Source organism: Monodelphis domestica, chromosome 2, assembly GCF_027887165.1.
Source record: "Monodelphis domestica isolate mMonDom1 chromosome 2, mMonDom1.pri, whole genome shotgun sequence".
NCBI classification, from domain to species: Eukaryota; Metazoa; Chordata; class Mammalia; order Didelphimorphia; family Didelphidae; genus Monodelphis; species Monodelphis domestica.
Genome location: NC_077228.1, coordinates 240533813 through 240554998, shown reverse-complemented (window position 1 = coordinate 240554998; position 21186 = coordinate 240533813). Strand labels below are relative to the sequence as shown.

At 38.5% G+C, this 21186-nt stretch overlaps 1 protein-coding gene across 5 annotated transcripts in view; it reads left to right on the top strand.

Annotated features, from left to right (window-relative positions):
* Positions 1 to 6816, top strand: part of SEPTIN9 (septin 9) — a 400470-nt gene extending 393654 nt beyond the window's left edge. For all 5 annotated transcript variants that reach the window (XM_007482962.2, XM_056814233.1, XM_007482961.3 and 2 more), the window contains 2 exons: positions 2110 to 2161; positions 4474 to 6816. In XM_007482962.2, the coding sequence (XP_007483024.1) occupies positions 2110 to 2161; positions 4474 to 4609 (188 nt within the window). In that variant the 3' untranslated portion in view covers positions 4610 to 6816. The remainder of the gene's footprint in view (positions 1 to 2109; positions 2162 to 4473) is intronic.
* The last annotated feature ends 14370 nt before the right edge of the window (positions 6817 to 21186 follow it).

The following is a 21186-nucleotide window of genomic DNA, read 5'->3' as shown; positions in this document are numbered from 1 at the left end:
ACCCACATCCACATGCTGGAGAGACCTCTAGGTTTGCTTTCTAATGAGGACCAGGAGTTTTTTCTGCACCCGAGGTCCTAGCAGCATCCTGGGTCTGTTAGCTTTTCCTTTCCTTAGGGTGGGGTGTACAGTGGCTGAGTCAGTCCATCCCCTCTTTTGTCCCTCCTCCCCCTAAAGATATTTTTCTGATTAAGGTTCTTTTTATAGAGGACATGTTTGCTGAGGGCCAAGGGAGCCTGGAGGAGGTGAGGAGTGGGTGGGAAAAAGGAATTGGAACCCAAAGGGACATTTTGTTCATTGTGATACTTATGCTACCCCCTCATGGCTGACATTGGGCACTACAGGAAATTGTTGAGAACCTGGTGGCTAGGATGTGCTCAGCACTGTGTTGGAGCCTTTTTTGGGGAATATTGAATTTGAAGAAAGAGGCATGGGGCAATTAAAGTGAAATGTGTAAAGCACAACTAAAATAAGATGGCCAAACAAGTGGCTGAAGATGTCTGAGGGAGCTATTATTATAAAATAGTATAAAGAGTAATTAATAGCTCCATCTTAGTAATCTCTCACCCTTCACCATGATAACCCTGGAGACAAGGGAAAGAGAGACCCAATAATCTTGAGACTTTATAGAAGAGAGCCTTTGGCAGTTTCACATTAACATGGGGGACTTCCTTTAGTCCAGTGGGATATCATCCCAACTACTCTTTTTCCCCAGACCAAGCTTCCCTTCCAAGCTCTCCTTATACATAGTTTTCTCATCTATAATATAAGGAGTTGGACTAGATGATCTATGCAGAAGTTCTTAACCTTTCTGCGTATGTATCATGGGCTCCTTTGGCAGTCTGAGAAGCCTATAGACTCTTTAGAAGAATGGATTTAATTGCATAAAACAAAATACCTAGAATATCAAAAGAAACCAGTTACATAATTTTCATGTAAACACATAAATGTATATGTATATATATACATATATATATACACATACATATATATATATATTTACACATACACACATATATAGTTATCAAAATATTTGTAAAAACAAATTGGGACAGCTAGATGGCTCAGTGGATAGAGAGCCAGGCCTAGAGATCATTGGTCCCAGGTTTAAAAAAATGAATTATGACTTTCTAGCTCTGTGACCCTGGGCAAATCACTTAACCCCCATTGCCTGGCCCTTACTGTTCTTCTACCTTGGAACCAATACATAGTACTGATTCTAAGACAGAAGGTAAGGGTCTTATAAATAAATAAATATATATTTTTTAAAATTGTTCTGATTAGGTTTAGTGAATAAAGTTTCCAGACCAGGTTTGACCATGTACTTCTCCTCCCCAATATCTGAACTAAATATGAGGCAAGGAGAATATGTGGCTAAAGTTTTACCTATAGTTTTTTAAAATGTCCCTCTCGTTAAGGGGATATGACTGAGGAGAGACTCTAAATGAACACTAATGCAAATACCAACAACATGGAAATGGGTTCGAATCAAGAACACATGTGATACCCAGTGGAATCTCACGTCGGCTATGGGAGAGGTGGGGGGGGGGGGAGGAAAAGAAAATGATCTTTGTCTCCAATGTTTCCAATATTTGGAAATGACCAAATAAAATAATGTTCAAAAAAAAAATGTCCCCCTCCCTGCTCCCAGCTGTCTTTGGACCAAATGTATGTTATAACAGCTTTAGAAATAATTGGGATGCTCAAAGGGAAGGCCATTAGAAAAAGAAATTGTTAAGAGAATTGAGGGAAGGGCAAAGAATTAGTATTCCTAATAGGTTTATGAAAGTCTTAATAATGGGTGCAAACGGTAGAGTATATGTGTGTCTATGTCTGTCTGACTGAGCACAAATGTTTGAGTGGGTGCCAGGTATTTTGGGTTTATTCCATTGTGGGTGGGTGGGTGACTGTGTGTGTGCATACTTGGGTGTGTGCATATTTAAAATGAAAACTGTAGACAGAACAAAGTGAACATTTCCTAAAAATACCACTGCTGAAGCAGTACAATCCCATTCTCAGATTCCTGCTCAAGAATAATTATAACTGGGATGTTTTGGGTTAGATGGGTTTTTCACTTTTTAATGGTAAATTTTTATTTCATTTTCTTAGTTGAAAATACTACACACTGTGAGTTTGCTTATCTGCGAGATCTCCTTATCAGGTGAGTAGAGTCTATTTTTTCTTTAGGTTCAGTTGTCTTTTGCCTTTTTTCTGGGACCCCCTGAATTGGATAGAAAATATGTTTTGGGTTATGTAGGTGATTTCTGAAAGGTAAATTGTGTGTTGGGTTCCCAAGGATGGTATTTGAATGACCTTATCTGTCTGCCTACTATTTACAGGGAAGACCTTGGCCAGAACATTATAGTTTATCTTCAGAACCTTCATCTGTAAAAGGATCTATGCAAATAGGGCTTAATGAGGAAAAAATTAAGAAGGATAAAGGTTGTGATTGGTGGGGAGATGGATGGCTAGTTATTTCACTTGACTAGATTAGGAAAAATAGACAACATAGGACAGTAAAGTGAAAAAAAAAATACTAGACTTGGGATTAGAAGACCTGGGTTCAAATTCCTCCCTTGAATCTTCATCACTAATATGATCTTGAGCACATTTTCTCATCTGTAAAATGAAGGTGCTGGACTAAATGTTTTTAGAGGATCCCTTCCAGCTCAGAATCTATAATCCCCAGCAGAATTTCTTGACTTAAACAAGTGGGGTATTCAAAAACACCAAAGTCTGTGAGCACCTGAAAGAGTTCCCTTTACTGGGAGATTTCAAGGAGAGAATAGATCACGCAAATAAATGAATTGGGAAGATCAGCTTTTCACCTTGGTGCTTCTTATCTCAAAGCTCCATCAGTTATATATCCTAGTTCTTTAGACTCTATCTTTGAATTTTTAGTCTATAGCAGAATCCTTCAATCAGTAAAGCAAATACGCCTTTATTAAATATCTACTATATTCCAGCTGCTGGACTAGTTGATAGACACACAAAGACAATTTCTATCCTCAAAACATATGCACATATATGTGTATATTCTAAAATAGGTATATGCAAAATATACATAAATATATAGCTTTGAACCTTGTGGCACCAAAAACCCCATTTGTCATGTCCAAACCATCCATATGACCCATAGACCTCATGCTTACATTCACTTTCAGCAGGCATCAGTTTGGATCTACAATTGACCTATAGTGAAAAGGGATTTTGGATGCCTTCACTCTTATTTAATTTGAAGGAACTGAGTTCAAGCGTGGTTAGTTTATTTGTCCAAAGACAATCTAGGATTCCATTCCACATCCTCTGTCTCTAAATGATACAATATGTCTATCATATCATTTTTTGAAGCATAAAAGTATTTTAATCAGTAATTTAAATTGTTCTCTTTTAGTTATTACTATATTTCATAAACAACAGCAACAAAACTATGTCCTAAGCCCTGGGGATACAAAGAAAGGTCCTTGCCATCAAGAAACTCATAATGTAATGAAGCAACCTGAAAATGATATATAAACAAGCTATTATCAGAATAATTAGAGAAGAGGTCCTATGCTAGGCACATGGAATCTAAATACAAAGAATGGAACAATTCTCTTACCTAAAGGGGTTTTCATTCTGCAAAGGAAGAAAAGTACAGAGACATGAACTCTTCAGAGAGCTTCCCAAAAAGAGGTGAGGGGAGTAGTTAGGTGGCTCAGTGGGTAGAGATATAGATGGGAAGTCCCGGGTTCAAATATGACCTCAGATACTTCCTAGCTGTGTGACCCTGGGCAAGTCACTTAACCCCCATTACTTTGCCCTTACTGCTCTTCTGCCTAATTGATTCTAAGGCAGAAGGCAAAGGTTAAAAAAAAAAAGGAGCTCCCAGCCTTGTTAGGGAAATACCCACCACTTCCTTCCCTCCTGCCCAACATACTTCCTTAAGGGAACCATTTACAAAGCAGAATACAAACAAGAGTACCTGAATAAGACATTATCTTTTTAAAAATTAATTTTCAAACAATTTATTATTCTTATTATTCAAGACATTAAATAAAATGAGGTGGTAGGAAGGAACAAATAGAGAGTTAATGACCTCAGCACAGAGTCCATGAAGCCAGGAATAACAGAACAAGAACTGACCCTAGAGTCCCAAGTCCTGAGTTCAGCTCTCTTATTTTTTACTTTTTTAGTTTTATGAATGGGAACAACTCACTTTCCCTATTCCAGTTTTTGTATCTGTAGAATAGGGGTAACAACACCTGCATTGTCTACTTTACCCAAGTGTTGTGAAGAAACTGCTTTATAAATTATAATGTACTATGGAAAAAAGATTGTTCTCAGGGTGGAAGGGAGAGGACCAGTCATAAAGGAGTCCTGGAGTGAGGTTAACTCCTTCATGAATTCCATGATTCCGATTTGATTTGCTCAGTCCCCCCGCCCCGCCCTGCCCAGCTATAGCATCACTGACCTCTCCATTATTTTCTCCAGGACACACATGCAGAACATTAAGGACATTACCAGCAGTATTCACTTTGAAGCCTATCGGGTAAAGCGTCTGAATGAGGACAGCAACAACATGCTTTCCAACGGTGTGGAGGAGGAAGTGGCACCCCAGGAGATGTAGAAGCCTTACTTGGTCCCTAGGATCCATCTCTTCCACCTATCCCCATACCCCAGCCCACTACCCTTCCCCTCCTGTTTTATTTTATATAATTTCCTTCATTTTCGTCATCATCCATCCCTTTTACACGCTGCCATTGTCACTTGACCAGATAACAAGATACCATATATCATTGTTGAGTGTATTAATTATTATCAGTGCCCACTGGCACTGATCTTGGAGGGGGTGGGAGGCATAGAGATTTATATATTGTGGGGTTCTGGGTTAGGGCAGGGTGTCTCTGTACCATCTGAGACCTAGACAGGTGTGGACTATAGGAATGTGAATAATTTAGACTGTCAAGCCTTTGGAACTTGGTCCTAGGATGCCAGCCCCATTTTCCCCATCCTCCTGAGATTCTTCTGTTCTCTTGCCCTTAGCAGTTCTTTGGGAAACAGATTCTGTTTATTTCTAGGTCCAGAGAAAAGGACAGAAAGGAGGGGGGATCTGTAGCTAGCGACCATTTTAACTAGACAGATTTGCTCAGTGCCAAATAGCCTCAGGTGTTTGTGTATGTGTGTATGTTTGTGTGTATGTGTATACACACATGTATGCTATGTAAGCATGTCCATATGCTCACTTTCTTCCCCTATGTCCACATAAAATCATGGCTCCTTAGAAAGACTATAAGTTTTTGAAGCACAGAGATTCTGTGTCATGAGAAAATGGATTGAGACCTAGAACATATGCTCTTACCTTTCCATCCTCCCTCCATCCTCTTGCAAAATAAGCGAAATCAGACAAAAGAATGTTAAGAGCAAGAGTTGATTCCCCCTATCTTCTACCCCAGGGAAGTGACTAGTTCTAGGAAACAAATGTGCCAAATTCTGAAACAGTGACAAAACTGACTGTGTGCCTGTCCTGGAACAGAAAGTGCCTTTTAACTCTGCCCATCCAAATAAATCAGTTGGGGGTTTCTTTTCTCTCTGATATAGTCCCTTGAGCTGGGAAATTGGAAAGGAATAGAGATCAGGTAGTGTTCTGGTTTTGCTTTCCGCCAGCTGTTATTACTCTGTTGGAATGTAGAAACTGCTGATTTGCTGGTAACTTGCTTGGATTTATGATTTTCTTTAAAAATAAAATAAAATAAATTTCTTCTCCCTTTTTACCTTCCTCCTCCCCAAGACCTTTTTAAAATTTTTTGAAATGTTAGAAGCAGGTTGATCTGACAAAGTAACTGAGGGTGGAAATTATAGATGTTTGAACAGTGTTTCTTAATAATATTGAATAAGAAGATTTTCAGTGAGTTTATTTCTTCTTCTTAGCTTGTGTGGGCTAGCATGCTTACTCATGCCTACCTCTTCAGTTTGGCTCAGTACTTTGTCTAGGGGACCTATCCAAGGCACATTTGGCCTGCTTCCACTTTCTCCCAACCTCAGCATATAGCCACCTCAGTCTGTACCAAACAGTTTGAAGCTGGATAATTTCTAGGTGTTCATCACCTCTGATCATTGTACTCCTACACTCATAATTTCAGAGTAGCCCTAGCCTAGAGAAAATATTTAATGAGTTATAGGGTTGGAGGTGGAAGGAGTGAGGGTTACTATAAGCCATTTTCCCCTTAAACCATTCCAATCAACCAGTAGAAAGAACTACAGGACCCTTAAATAAGAGATGTAGAGAGTCTTGTAGATAGAGCTACAATTCCAGAGTGGTGATATTTGCAAAATTTTATTTTTGATGGTGATAATCTGAATTTTGTGTTTAACTCCTATCCCACATAGGAAATATAGGAGTCTTTACTGAGCTATGTTGAGGGAACACTGTTTACTTGCTGATTTACTATATTTTAGCAAAAAGAATATATATACATACATATATGTTTACAAACATATATGTATATGTAGCTAACTTTCTAATGTCTGTGTAGTGAATTGGGGTGGGATGGGTGGAGATCATTTCTACAGGATGCACTTCTGCTCACATCATGTCACTGGCTTGTGTGATTTCCAGGCAGCACTGCATCAGGGCAAAGCAAGATGTTCAGCTTTTCCTTCTTTTTACCCTTAATTTTTTAAAACTGTCAAGATATCATGGCGATAAATTCCAAAAATGACTTTTTTGCGTTGTGGTATAACACATCCTGACACCTTTAACTCTTTTGTATAAATAATAAAATGTTTAATATGTGTTTCCTGAAATAAATGTTTCAAATGCAAATGGTGAAAGAATCTAGGTAGGAATTGCTTTTTTTTCTCTGACTCCCAAATGCATTTTTCTCCTTGGGTTTCCTGAAATTCTTGGACAGTGAACGCTTGAACTTCCAACTAGTACTAAGATGAAATTCCTAGTACAGTTAAACATTGATGCATGTGGAATGTTTGATCATTTGTTTCTTATTTGGACTAAAGGTTACCTTTGTACCCTCTGGTAAGAGCAATTACTAAACTTGTCAATACCTTTTTTTTTTTTATTGAGGTAAATGTTTAACCAGCTTGAGAGGTAAAAGAGGAATGGGGATTCCAAGCCTTTTAGGACCCTTATTTATAGAATTATTGTGGAAATGCTCATTACAAATCTTCATCTAAAGTAGGCCCAGAGACTAGCTAGGTAGCACAGTGAGAACCACACCTGGAAGATCTGGGTTCAAATATGGCCTCAGACTCTTCCTAGCTGTATGACACCCAGGCAAGCCACTTAACCTCAATTTCCTAGCTTTTCTGTCTTAGAATTGATATAGAAGACAGAAGGTAAAGTTTTTTTTTTATTAATTAATAAGTGGATCAGGGCAGACGTAGTAAAAAATTATAATAACCTTATATTTGACAAAAACATAGATCCAAGATTTGGGGATAAGAAATCATTATTTGGTAAAAATGATTAGGACAATTGGAAAGTAGTTTGGCAGAAACTAGGTATAGATCAAATATATTATACCATTCGTTAAGAAAAGATTAAAATGGATATATAATCTAGACCAGCTTTGCTGAAGTATTGGCATATGTGCTGTAAACCTCAAAATTCCTTAGACTTATAAATGTTGGAAATTTCACCATTGGGATATTTCATACTTGGAAAATTTCTTACTGATAGTCTATTGGAATGGGAACTCCATTGGCATGGGAGGTTCCTTCTCTTCCCTTCTTAAGATTACTTTAGGACAGAAACCCTTTGCTGAACAATGGAAAGGACTTTGACCTATGCTTAAGCATAGAACAGGAATTTCTTTGAGTCTTGATTGATTTAGAATTGATACAATGGAGATACTTGGAATAAATCTCCACCCTATTCAGTCCTAATAGGATTGAGTAAGGGCTGCAGCCTAGATCAAAATTTAATTATTCCAATCTCTACCATACTCAAGTTAACAGGATTTAGAAAGGGCTGTAGCAAAGGAGTATAGATTTAATCATTGGAAAATATGACCTTCAACAGACATGTGCAAAAAGCCAGAAACCTCTGGGCGGTCCTGGGTTAAGCGAGAGCCTCCATTGACAGGGAAATTGATGAAGAGTGATTGGTAGATGTGAGGACTGAGGGGAGGCAACTTGGATGGTGTCCTTAAAGATAGGAGGGTCTGGAGACTGAAGGGGGGTTGAGTTTTTGGTCGGTGGGTCCTGGGCTCTGAGGAAGCTTGCTCTGAAGGAAGCTGAAAGTGGGGGCCTCTGAGACTGTTTCTCCATTTTGGACACGTGAGTGAAAGGGACTGATCTCTTTTCTTTGCCCCAGCTATCTAAGGGCTTGGGCCTTTTGGCCCAGCCTAAACAGAGGGGGTATTTAAGCCCTATTCCCTTCTCTCCCCTTTCTCTCTCTCTATATATCTCTAATTCCTTTCTTGCTCCTATTGTAATTAAACTCCAAAAAGGCTGACGGCTGACTTGAGTTTTTCATTTAGGAATTACATAGCTGATTCCTTGGCGACCTTAAATTAATATATATCAGTCTTTTAAAGTGATTCCCTTGTAACAGTGCCAAGCTGGGTACTGGAGGAGCCACTCTGTTCCCCTTCTTCCCAGTGCCTGAAGACTTTTTTTTTTTCATGCTCCACCTCTGTCCAGCCACCAATTAGAAGACATTACATATCAGATTTATGGGTAGACAAGGTCTTTATGAGCCAACAAGCAATGAAAAGCATCATGAGATGGAATTTTGAGTACATTAAGTTGGAAAATCTTCGTAGAAATAAAACAAATATTGCCAAGATGAAAAGGAAGTCAGAAAATTGGGATAAATTTTTATAAACAGCCTCTTTGGAAGTCTCATATAAAAATATAACATATAAAATATAGAGCACTTTGACAAACAGGCAAAAGATATGAACAGTTTTCTGATGAAGAAATCAAAGCCATATGTTGATATATGAAAAAGTGCCCTAAATCAGTACTAATTAGAGAAATGCAAACCAAAACTATTCTGAGATATCTCACACTCATCAGATTGGCTAAAATGACAAATATTGAAAAGGATATAGAAAATTAGGGACACTAATACCCTTGGTGGAGCTGTGAACTGATCTTACCATTTTGGAGAGCATTTGGGAATTATACCCAGAGAGTTATAAAACTGTATATACCCTTAGGTTCAGCAATACCATTACTAAATCTGTTTCCCAAGCAGATCAAGGGAAAAGGGAATAAACTCCATGTTCCAAAATATTTATAGCAGCTCTCTGTGGTGGCAAAGAACTGGAGGAAATTGAGGGGATGCACATCAATTGGGGAATGGCTAAATAAATTGTTATAGATAATTGTGAGGAATACTACTAACCATAAGAAACAATGAGTGGGCTAAGTTTTTTAAAAACTTGGAAAGAACTACATGTGATAATGACCAGAGAAATGAGTAGAATCAAGAGAATGTTATACACAGCTACAGATTTAATACTTGAAGAATAACTTGTGAATGTTACCTCCAGAGAATGAATTGGAAAATGGAAACGTGAAAGACATGATTTATTATACATATTGTGAACCTTAAAAAAGTTCTCAGACCCTACTTCATAAGGTTAGGATTGTGAACCTTAAAAATTCCCCATTGGGACCATTCCCCATTTGGGCAGTGAAGGTACTTAGATCAGGAATGTGAGACCTCTACTCCACCCATACTTAAGTCTGCCCTAGGGGAAGATAAAGTTGTAAACTCTTTGCTGAACAATGAAAAGTACTTAAACCCATACTTATAGTAAGACAAAAAGTTCTTTAAGCCATGCCTATTTTAGGACTAATACAAAAGGGTGCTAAGTACCTATAAAGGTCAAGCAGCTTGTGAATTTACAAGGAACAAAGAGGTGAGAAACTTACTCAGAGCTTTCCTGGTATGAATTACTCAAAAATTTACAGCTTCTTAGGTGTGAACTAAGAATGGTCTGTCCTTTGAAAAACGTCTACTGTGATTGGTAGATGGGAGAACTTAGGGGAGGTGACATAGGAGAAAATTCCCTATATAAGGAGATGACAGTCTCCTAAAAAAGGAGTCTCTTGAATACAGGCTCTAAGGAGGCTGTTGGGGAGAGAGCTCTGCAAACAGGCTCTTGGGACAGTCTCTGGCTGGAACTCCCTTTGAGGAGGACTCTGGAGGAACTCCCTTTAAGGAGACTCTTTCTCTCCTGGGTCTCTCTCGGGACAGTCAGCTGGGAAGTCTGAATTGCAGCTGGTGCCTCTCTGATCACTAGAATCCTTGCTTGGACAGATCTTGTGGTGAGTGATTAAAGACTGATTTCTCTCTTAAGACTCAGGTCTAGGCCATGTTGGCTAAGGCCCTTCATACTTATTCCTTTTTTATTCTCTCCTTTAATTCCTCATTGTATTAATTAATTAAAATCTCTATAAAACCCAGTTGACTTGGGTATATTTCAAAATTGGGAATATTTCCCTGGCGACCACTTTATTTTTAATATAAAAAACATATTTCTGCGGTCACAATTTACTCATCCACTCTTTATCTACTACAATTTAAGCCTTCTACTATTTTAACTGCCACAGTTTATGGCCTCAACTATTTTAATTATTAAAGTTTATGTCTCCCACTATCTTAACTCTTACAATATCTATATTCTGATTGATGCCTTCTATGATGCAGGGAGGGGAGGGGAGGGCTAAAACACTTGTAAATAAATTCTATTAATAAAAATAAAATTTAAAAATAAAGTAGGCCCAGGCAGGCTTCTATTTTACAATACATTTTTTGCTGATTTTGAGGTTTTGGATGTACTTGAAAGCAAGACTGCATTTTATATTTGTAAAAAGGGAGAAGTAGTGTGGTTTTGGATTAGGAGGCTGGAAGGTAAAGGTTCAAATCTTGTCTCTGACCCTATAATAATAGCTAACATTTTTATAGTTCTTAGGAATGCCAGACAGCTGACTACGTGATTTACAATTATTATCTCCTTTGGTCCTTAAATCCTCAAAGGGAAGTGCTGTTATTTTACAGATGACAAAACTGAGGCAGAAGTTAAGTAATTTGCCCATGGTCACAGATAGGAAATGTGTGCTATCTACTGTTACACCTGGTGCTTTATGATCCCTGTAGCAGGAAGCACTTGCCAAATCTATTAAAAGGTAATTGTTAATATTTAACAAAATGAATTAAATACAATAGAACATAAATAACCCATAGGTATGATTTAGTAGTCCCCATTTCTATTTGTCATTTTGCCTTACTCTCATTTTAGGCTTTCAGCACACCATTTATAAAAGCTCTTTAAAATAACAACAACAAAAAAAACCACTCAGGCCTCAGTGGATAGAAAACCAGGACTGGTGATGGGAAGTCCTAAGTTCAAATCTGAACCCAGATACTTCCTAGCTGTTGACCCTGGGCAAGTCACAGAACCCCAATTGCCTTAGCCCATGCTTCTCTTTTGCCTTAGAATTGATAGTATTGAATCTCAGATGAAAGGTGAGGGTTATTTTTTTTAATCACTTATTTTCCAATGTCTTCTCCCAAATAGAATCCTTCCTTATAACAAAGAACTATAGTTAAAGCAAACAAATCAGCCCATTGGCCATGTTTTCCACATCAATATTTTACTGGCTTTCTTATCAAAGGCAGAAGGCACAATTGTTTATCAAGTGCATTGTTCAGAATTCTGGTGTCTTTCAGTGTCATTGTGTAAATTGTTCCTGCACTGCTTACTTCCCTCAGCAGCACTACAAATATATATCAGTGGATGATTCCCCATGCTGATGGAAATAATAGAATTTTTTTTCACAGATGCAATTCGGATTGATTTTGGCTATCAATTGGCTTTACTAGGTGCTGATGGGTGAATCACATTTAAATGACTCCCAAAACCTGCCTCTTTTAGCCCTGGTCTCTCTTCTACAGTCCAGCCCTACAGGACACCAGTATAGATGTCTTGCTGCCACCTCTGCTTCAGAACATTAGAGTGGAAAGAGGTCTCAGCTGTAAGTCAGGAAGTCTGGATTCTTGTCTTGTCACTAATTGGACCTTGAGCAAACCACATCTGGGCTTCAGTTCTCTCTTTTACAATGATGGAGTAGATTCTGTCAATATATGTTCGGATTCTTCTCAAAGCCTTAGATGATTTTCTGAGTCAATCTTCCTCCCCCCCCCCCTTTTTTCCATATCATCATTTTATTTAGGAAACAATTGGACAAAAGGCAGGATTGATTTTCTTAAGAGGCTACAAGATATACAAATCTGTTCCTAAGGAGGAGTTATAGGAGGATGAATGCCTGGTCCACCAGAGTTCTTACTATGATTCTTCTCATTCCCCATTTTGAGCAATGAGAAAGCAATATTTGTATACTTCCTTAATTTTTTGAAACCCTAGTCTTTTCTGAGCCTATCCATACTAAGTGATGATTACAAACTGTGGTCATGGGGAAGTCACTTAATTTTTTTTAAACTTTAGTTTCTCATCCATATAATAGTAGTAATAATATTTGTATTACACATCTCATAGAACTGTTGAGAGGAAATTCAGTCAGTCAATGAGCATGTATTAAACAATTATGCACTATATGGAACTATATGAAGAGCTGGAGAATGCAAATATGAGCCCTGTTCTCAAAAGAACTCACATTTGCCTTTCTTTGATGTCTTTACCTCCAATCCATCCTCCACTCAACTGTCAAACTATTCTTAAAACACAAGTCTGATCATATCACTCCCTTATACTCTAGGACCAAATAGAAAGCCTTGCTTTTAAAGCCCTTCATATCTTGACCTTTCTCCTAACTTTCTAGTCAACTTATTCCCCTCCATGTCAACAACACAGGCCTTCTTGCTGTTCCTTGCACAAGATGTTCAATCTCTAAAACTGGGCATTTTCCCTGGCTGTCCCTTAACCCTACAATTCTCCCCCTCCTCATCTCTGCCCCCTGGTTTTCCTGGCTTCCTTCAGGTCCCAGCTAAAATCTCATCTTCTAAAGAACTCTTTACTATGTGTATACTATATTGTCATCCCCCTCAGAGACCGTGACCTTCTTGAGAGCAAGGACTATCTTTTGTCTTTCTTTAACTTCAGCATGGTCCCTAGCACACAGTGGGTGCTTAATTAATGCTTGCTGACTGACATTCAAACGGGGAAGATAGCAATTTAAAAAATTGTTCATATACAGTACAAATGGAACATGATCTCAGAGGGGAGATGTGGAGGTGAGAATAGAGAAACATCCTGGAAAGGACTCTCACAGAAGGCCTTAATCTTAGTTTTATCTTGAAAGAAGAAGCTAGGAAGTAGAGCTGAACAGGAAGGGCATTCTAGACATGGACAGATTTGAGAAATGAAGTATATTATGAACAAGAAATAGCCAGTGTCACTTTGAAAATCTTGTCCTTTTATTATTATTATTATTATTATTAAATAGGTGATAACACTACTAAGTCTACAGCCCAAAGAGAACAAAAAGAGAGGAATAGGTTCTATGTGTGCAAAAGTATAATAGTGACACCAATTTGCAAACTAGGGGAAAATTAATAAATTGTTATATGAGCGTGATATAATGTACTATAAGTAATGAAATAGATTGTTTTCAGAGAAACTTAGGAAGATTTATATAAACTGATCCAGAGTGAAATGAGCAGAACCACTGGAATAATTTATATATGAATATTGTAAATATGAACAGTTCTGAAAGACTTAAGAATGCCAATCAATGTAGTAACCAATCATATCCAGAAGACTTAGGATGAAGAGAATGCTGCCCACCTCATCCCAAAGAAGTAAGCAATAGTATGCAGAAGGAGACACATTTTTGGATGTGATCAGTGTGGAAATTTGTTTGGCTAATGTGGGAGACAACACAAAGAACTTGTACACATGAGATTATACATGTTATATGCATATGCATATACATATACATTAGTAAATTAAAGGTAATTTCAGAGAGAGAGAGCACTCCTGGAGGGGAGTTAGGTGACCAAGAAACACTTGTTGCAGAAGGTGGGATTTGTGCTGTGTCTTCAAGGAAGCCAAGGAAGCAAGGTGTTTTGATTAAAATAGCAGTCGGTCCTTAGATTTTAATAAAATTTATTAGGAGTATTTGGATGGGTAGAAAAAGAGAGAGAGCTAGAAAAGGGGCCCTAATCTAAAAACAGAGAGAGCATGAACTTCCTACTTAGCTCTTTTTATAACCTCTTGGCTCCCCTGGCTCCTGTCCTAGCTTTCATGGTCAAGTTCAGGCTGATGCCAGGGATGCAAATAGTCAACAGGAGATAATGTCACCTGTGCAACCCTGGAAAGGGGGAAGGTAAATTTCCGTCACACAAGTAAGAAGAAAATACATTCCAAGCACTGGGAACAGCTACTGTAAAGACATGGAGTATCTTGTTTGGAGAACAGCAAGGCCAGAGTCAATGGATCATAATGTAGTCTAAGAAGGCTGGAAAAGAAGGAAGGGGCCAGGTTATAAAATGCTTTAAAAGGCCAAGAACAATGGAGCCACTGCAATGTGGTCAGTTGGCAGGGAGGAATGAGAGAAGAAAACAGATTGAGACTTTAAAATGGAGATAGATTTGAGACAGAGAAACCAACTGAAAGACTATTTAAGTAATCTAGATATGAGATGAGGATCTGCACCAGGGTAGCAAAGTAGAGAGTAGGGGAGTAAAGAGTAGAGAAAAGGGGACATATACTGAAAAGTCTTGGATATGTGGAGTTAATACAAGAAAAATCCAAGACACATTGTGAGTTTGGGGTGGCTGAGAGAATGAGGGTGTTCTCCATGACAATTAGGGAAGTTGAGAAGAGGGGAAGATAATTAGCTAAATTCTGGACATGTTGAATTTAGGAGGTGTACGGAACCTCCTCAAGTTTGAGATGTTCAATAATAATAGATGGATATATGAAAGGCCTGAGGGTGAGCATATATCACAAAAGAAGACTCCATTCATTTTTTCTTTAGTCATTTCTGTTGTGTTCAACTCTTTGTGGCCCCATTTTTTTGGGTTTTCTCAGCAAAGATACTGAAGTGGTTTGCCATTTCCTTCTCCAGCCCATTTTACAGATGAAGAAACTGAGGCAAACAGGGTTAAGAAACTTGTCCAGGATCACATAGCTGCAAAGTGTTTGAGGCTACATTTGAACCAAGGCCTTGTGCTCCATTGGGCCATCTAGCTTCTCTTGAGAATAAACTAGATACAGTAAATAACTTTCATTCTATCTTATATTTCATACCACCTTAAGAACATCATCATCCCAAAGAGTACCCTCAAACTCTTAGAACAATTAAAAAAAGATCCAAGAGATGGATTTATCTTCCTCCCAGGACTGGGCCCTTGTATCTTCTTTATAAAATGAGGGGAATGAAATTGCTACCTCTGGTTGTAGCAGCAGATATTGGTCAGGCAGATCATGGAATAAGGCTTCAGGCATCAACCAATCTGGGCCAACTGTCCTGCAATTCTCTTAGTGAAAGGATGAAGAATAGAATTAAATATGACCCTCAATGTAGCCACTTAGATAAATGGCTTTGTAGAATAATTTGGAAACATGGATGCAGTAGCATCTAACATCTAGTTCTGGCCTAATTGACAGCTAAAACTTCAATTGAATGGAGAACATAAAAACAGTGTTTTGATACTTCAGTTAAATGTTGATCCTAGAAAGAGTGAAGAGAATTTGAAATATACAGTCAGGAATCCTTGTAAATAGCAACTAGTTAGCCAACAGGACCAGGGTAAATTATACTCTATGATTTCAATATCTGAGACCTCAAATTTTTATGAGAATAATTTTGTTAACTGGAGATTTCATTCATAGAGACAGGCTGGACAGTGTCCTATTAAGTGAGGCCAGGAAATTTGACTCTGGGGACAATACTGTCATCACTGTGAAGCATTAAATGAAATGCTTCCATATGCCCTCTGTCACTGTGATCCTTAACCAAGTGGGGCTATTACTCAATGGTTCGATATGTTTAAAGTAGACTAGTTAAAGAGATAAAAATACCAGAAAACCTCCCAAGAAACCGAAACCAAAACCAACAACTGAGTTTTGAGTAAATCTAACAGTTACAGGCCTGGGAGAGGCCTTAAAACCAGACTTAGAAATTCTGACCTGTAAGAACAGCACCCCCACTATCATAGACACTATATCCTTTGAAAACAGATATTTCACCTTTTTAACAGCCAGCGCTGGCAAGATTGAGAAAAATCAGATTTTCTGTCAGCATCTGGATCAGGAAGGCCACAGGATATATTACAAGGCACTGATAGTGGGGGCTGTGTTATCTAAATTAAAGATTAGTTTAAAGTATGCTAGACTGTTGAAGTTGATGGCATGGGACTCTATCACACGAAGCAGATATACACAGAACACACAGCAGGAATTAGGCAGTATGCAGAATGATCTCTTGAGAGTTATTGTGAGAAGTTATATATATTCATAGTATTATAATGGGTCTTTGTGATCTATTTTATGATTAAATTATACATGGGCAATGTTTATGTTTTTAGATTTTATGTTGTACATTTAACATTACCAGATATTTTTTATCCTTGTAAAATGTAATATGGGATCAAAACTAAGTCTGTTTGTTAAACTTTAACTGAATAAGATAAAAATATCCCTCTCCAACCTTTCTTTTGTGTGTGTGCTAGCTTAGGGCCCCAAATCTAAATTGCTAAATTAATTGATAAAATACTGATTAAATGACTGAATCTTCTGTGATTGAGTCCAACCAGGTTGAGCCAAATACCGACATTTCAAAAATCCTGCAACCAAGATTCTTTGAGAAACTGAAAAATGCTATCCTAGGTTACTAACTTTCTATGCTTTTCTTAATCAAAAGTGTCTGAGGCCCAATACCAAACTTTGTTCTGCAATTAAGTTTCTAGTCCAGGTGCTGAATCTTTCACATACTCATCAAAAGACAGGGGATACCCACCCTAATACTAGGCCCTCTTATTCTGCTATTTATTTTATTTTTCCAGACTATAATTTATTAAAATTAAAATATTTTGAGCTGGAAGAGACAAAAGAGAACATGTCCAAACCCTTCTTTTACAAAGTGGGAAACTAAGGCTCAAGAAGTAACATGACTTGTCTGGGATCGCACAGTAAGTGTGGAAAGTTAAGATTTGAAATTAGGTCCTTAGACTTTAGATCCAGTTGCTATTTTCATTATGCCATTTCTTGAACAGCAGTTAATCAGCTATTGTAGCCTTTTTTGATCATAGCCTGGAATCAGGTGCTGGGGAAAAGGTACAAGGCATAGTAGCAAAATTTTTATGTGCCTTTTTAAATGCAGACAACTATTCAGTGGAAAAGACATTTTACCAATTTTTATGCTGGTTCATTGAGGCTACATGCCTCTTTTTTTTTTTTTACTTTTTAAAAAATTATTTAGTCAAGAATCACATTATTTCCCTCCCTCCTCTACATCCACCATTCCCACAGCCAACATGCAATTTCATTGGGTATTACATATGTTCTTGATCAGAACCTATTTCCATGTTGTTGGTGTTTGCATTAGGATGTTCATTTAGAGTCTACATCCCCAGTCATATCCCCTCAACCCATGTATTCAAGCAATTGCTTTTCCTCTGTGTTTTTACTCCCACAATTTTTCCTCTGAATGTGGATGATGTTTTTTCTCATAGATTCCTTCAAATTGTTCAGGATCACTGCATTACCACTAATGGAGAAGTCCATTACATTCTATTGTACCACATCGTGTCAGTCTCTGTGTACAATGGTTCTGCTGGTTTCACTCTGCATCAATTCCTGGAGGTCATTCTGTTACCATGGAAAAGTCCTCCACTTTATTATTCCTTTGAGCATAATAGTATTCCATCACCAACATATACCACAATTTGTTCAGCCATTGCCAAAGTTAAGGGAATCCCTTCATTTTCCAATTTTTTGAAATATAATGAGACATTCCTTTACAAATTTGCCTTGTCCAACCCAAATTAGAACAATTTAAATTCTTAAATCTTACTTCACTGTGATTTCCTATCATTGCAACCATCCAGCCAGATTTCTCCTTTCACAAAAGCCTGACTTTACCTGGCCAGACCTCAAACAAAAGATTTTCCAGGACCCTTTTCAAATGCTAAACTTGTGGCTCAGTTTGCTGACAAGAAAAATAGTGTGCCCTTTCGGACTACAGAATGACCAAATTTCTTTTCCAACTAGGCTTATTTAAAGTAACTCAGGATTATTACCTTGATTTATTATTTTTGCCGAGACCTGTGGTTTTATTAGAAAATTTTTTTAGAAATTATCTCTGTTGCCAATTGATTCTGATACTGAAACTGCCCTGCTTTGTTTGAGTCAAAGCAACTGCTTCCTGCTAAGCCTTTCAAATTCATGAGTAGAAGCCTGGCTCTCTGAGCTTTTGTCTTAGGACCCGGTAAATTTGACTTTGCACTTTCCTAATGAAATCTTAACCCCTGATTTTTCTTTTCCCAGTTGCTCCATTTGAAATTCAGTATGCTCTAGCAACTGCCTGTTTTAGACAGAGGAGATTTCCCAATTTACAGAAATCGTGTCAGTGAGAGGTTGGGGGTGGGGTTACAGCCTTTGTGACTTCAGAATTTCTTCCCTAAAGTCAGACCCAGATGCCAGCTACCAATCACTGTGGTGCGGTTTCCCTGGGTTAGATTCTCTTTCTCCTCCCCCCCCTCAGACTTCTCCTCAGGTTTGGCCACGTGATAGCAGTGTACCAGCGACCCCGGTGGTGGGGGAGGGGAATGGCACCCCTGCAGAGATAGTCTGAAAAGGAGAGGAAATCTCTGAGCTTTTAAATTGGTTTCTGCTGGAGCTCTAGCCAGCTCCTGTCTGTGCCTGCTTTCAGCCAACTCTGAAACCTGGGAAGTGCTAGTTTCTACAGCCTGTTGCTGTGTTTCCTGCATTCGCGGAGTTGCTTTCTCCCCAGAACTAGAAGTTTGGAAAGGTAGAACAGCTGAAATTCATACTCTGACCAACCATGTGCTTTCCTGCCTCAGTTTCCCTCATCCTGATATTTTTCCAATCTTAGTCTCAGGCAGTTAAGCTTTTGAGACCTCACTTCCTCCGCTGTCAATCAATGACATTAAGAGTCGAACAGGGTTCAGAGGAACCAATCACTCCACCTCGAGCAGAGGAAGAGTTACCATATCTGGCCAAAAGGAACCGGTAAACTCCCTCAGACTCCGTCATCACCAAGCCTTCTTTTTTTTCTTTTCTTGACCTCGCGTGAGGGGAAGCATCCTTTCCCAGCTGTGTGAAATAAAGGGTTGAAAGCCACGAGAAAGTGCCAGGTGCGTGGGCACTTAGCAAGTTGGGCATCAGATAAAGCATCCCAATGGGAGAGAAGCTTTAAGGTAGGAAGATAGAGAAAGGATAGAAGTTTTGGATACCAAGAGAGGGATGGCAGAGCCAAATTATAGATATGAGGTGGCAGGAATGAGTCAGAAATCCAGGCCTTATTAATTATCAATGAGCCACAGCAATACTCCAATCAGTGGACTACTCAGAAGGCTTGCACCCATCCAGTGATCCAAACTTAATACCACACAGGTCGGAGAGATGATAGAGGAAAGAAAATGCGTGGCCAAAGGCCAGGTCCCAGGTGAGAGAGATAGAGAAGGATTAAAGAGCTTGGCCAGGCCAAGCTCCAGCAAGGACAGACATCAGTGGGAGCTGAGATCCAAGTGAGGAAGAGAGAGAAGAGAGGAAGAGCGGAAGAGGTGGAGCCTGCTGCGGCTGTATTTAATCTCTTTGATATGCAAATATACTCAACACATAGGGATGATTATCATTGGTTAATGACAAGGTATAGGTGTGGTTTCTCTTAGCCAGGTGAGCACAAAGAAACCTGTTTTCCCACCTAACCTGTGGGAAGCTGGGGTCAAGGGTCAGAGGCTTTCTCAGCCAAGCACAAGACTGAGCATGCTCAAGACTGAGCATGCTCTCTTCTAAGACAATCTGTACATATTAACTGTTTCCCTTGCCCCTAGACAGGTGTGGACTGCTACAGATAGCTTGGTCTCCTCATTGTCTATTTTAATACCTTCAATTTCTTTTTCTTCTGTAATTGCTACAGCTAGTGTTTCTAGCTGATAAGTGATAATGGGCATCCTTGTTTCACTCCTGATCTTATTGGGAAGGTTTCTAGTTGGTCCCCATTGCAGATGATGTTTGCTGATGGTTTTAGATATATACTTGTTAAGATTAAAAATTAGTTTCTCTAGTAAAAGTATTATATTTTCAGAGGTTTATTAAAGATTAAGAAATAAAGAAAATACAAAATAAGAAAACACATGCAACCTACATCTTGCTGGCTAGGTAGAGATCCACCTGTCCCTAGAAGCAGAAGCCGAGAGAGAGAGAGCTGCGTGTACAGTCAGTTCTCGGCCCAAGTGAGGACCTCCAGTGAGATTAGAGGGCATTTTGGGAACTAGCATGGACTTCTGGGGATTGAAGTCTGGGATTCAAATCTCCCTTTTACATTTCTCTGTTTGATCCTTGTTGGGAAAGATTTTCCCCCAAAGGATCATGAAAACATAATCAACTTAAAGATTACAATAATTTGAGGATAAGAGGAAAAAAGAACAAAACCAATAATTGCTAGACACATTGACAAAAAGCCAGTTAGGGGGCAGTCCCCTTTGGTATGAAAGTATACATATAAGTAAATGTTCAATCAACCACACCCAAAGTTCATTCTTGATCTTCTTGTGCAGCTTGTGGTCCAGAGGCATCTTCATGGTGTCTTCTCCAAACAGTTCAATTTCTGGATTCAGAGAGGTTGCATGTTTCTTAACCTAAAATTCTTCTCAAAAGGAATTTAAACTTTGCAATTTAAAATAATAATATTTTTACATTTCCCTGTGAAGAGGGTGATTGAAAAACACAGGATCACTTAGGGATGCATGGCTGAGTTATGAGGTATATGAATCGATTAGTAAGAGAAATTAAAAAGACATCAGAAAAATCCAAATTAAAAAGAAAATTTCTGGATGAAAATATAGACTATCAAAGTTTCATGTATAAAAATTCCAAGTAAAGGAAAAGTAAATCTATAACAGGTCCTTGAATCAGGGCCCAATTAAAATGATCTAAGCAAGTAAGCATTTACCCAGTCAGTAGCCAGGACTACAGAAAGTTTGCCATGCTATGAAAGACAGCAAAGGGACTAAATTATAGG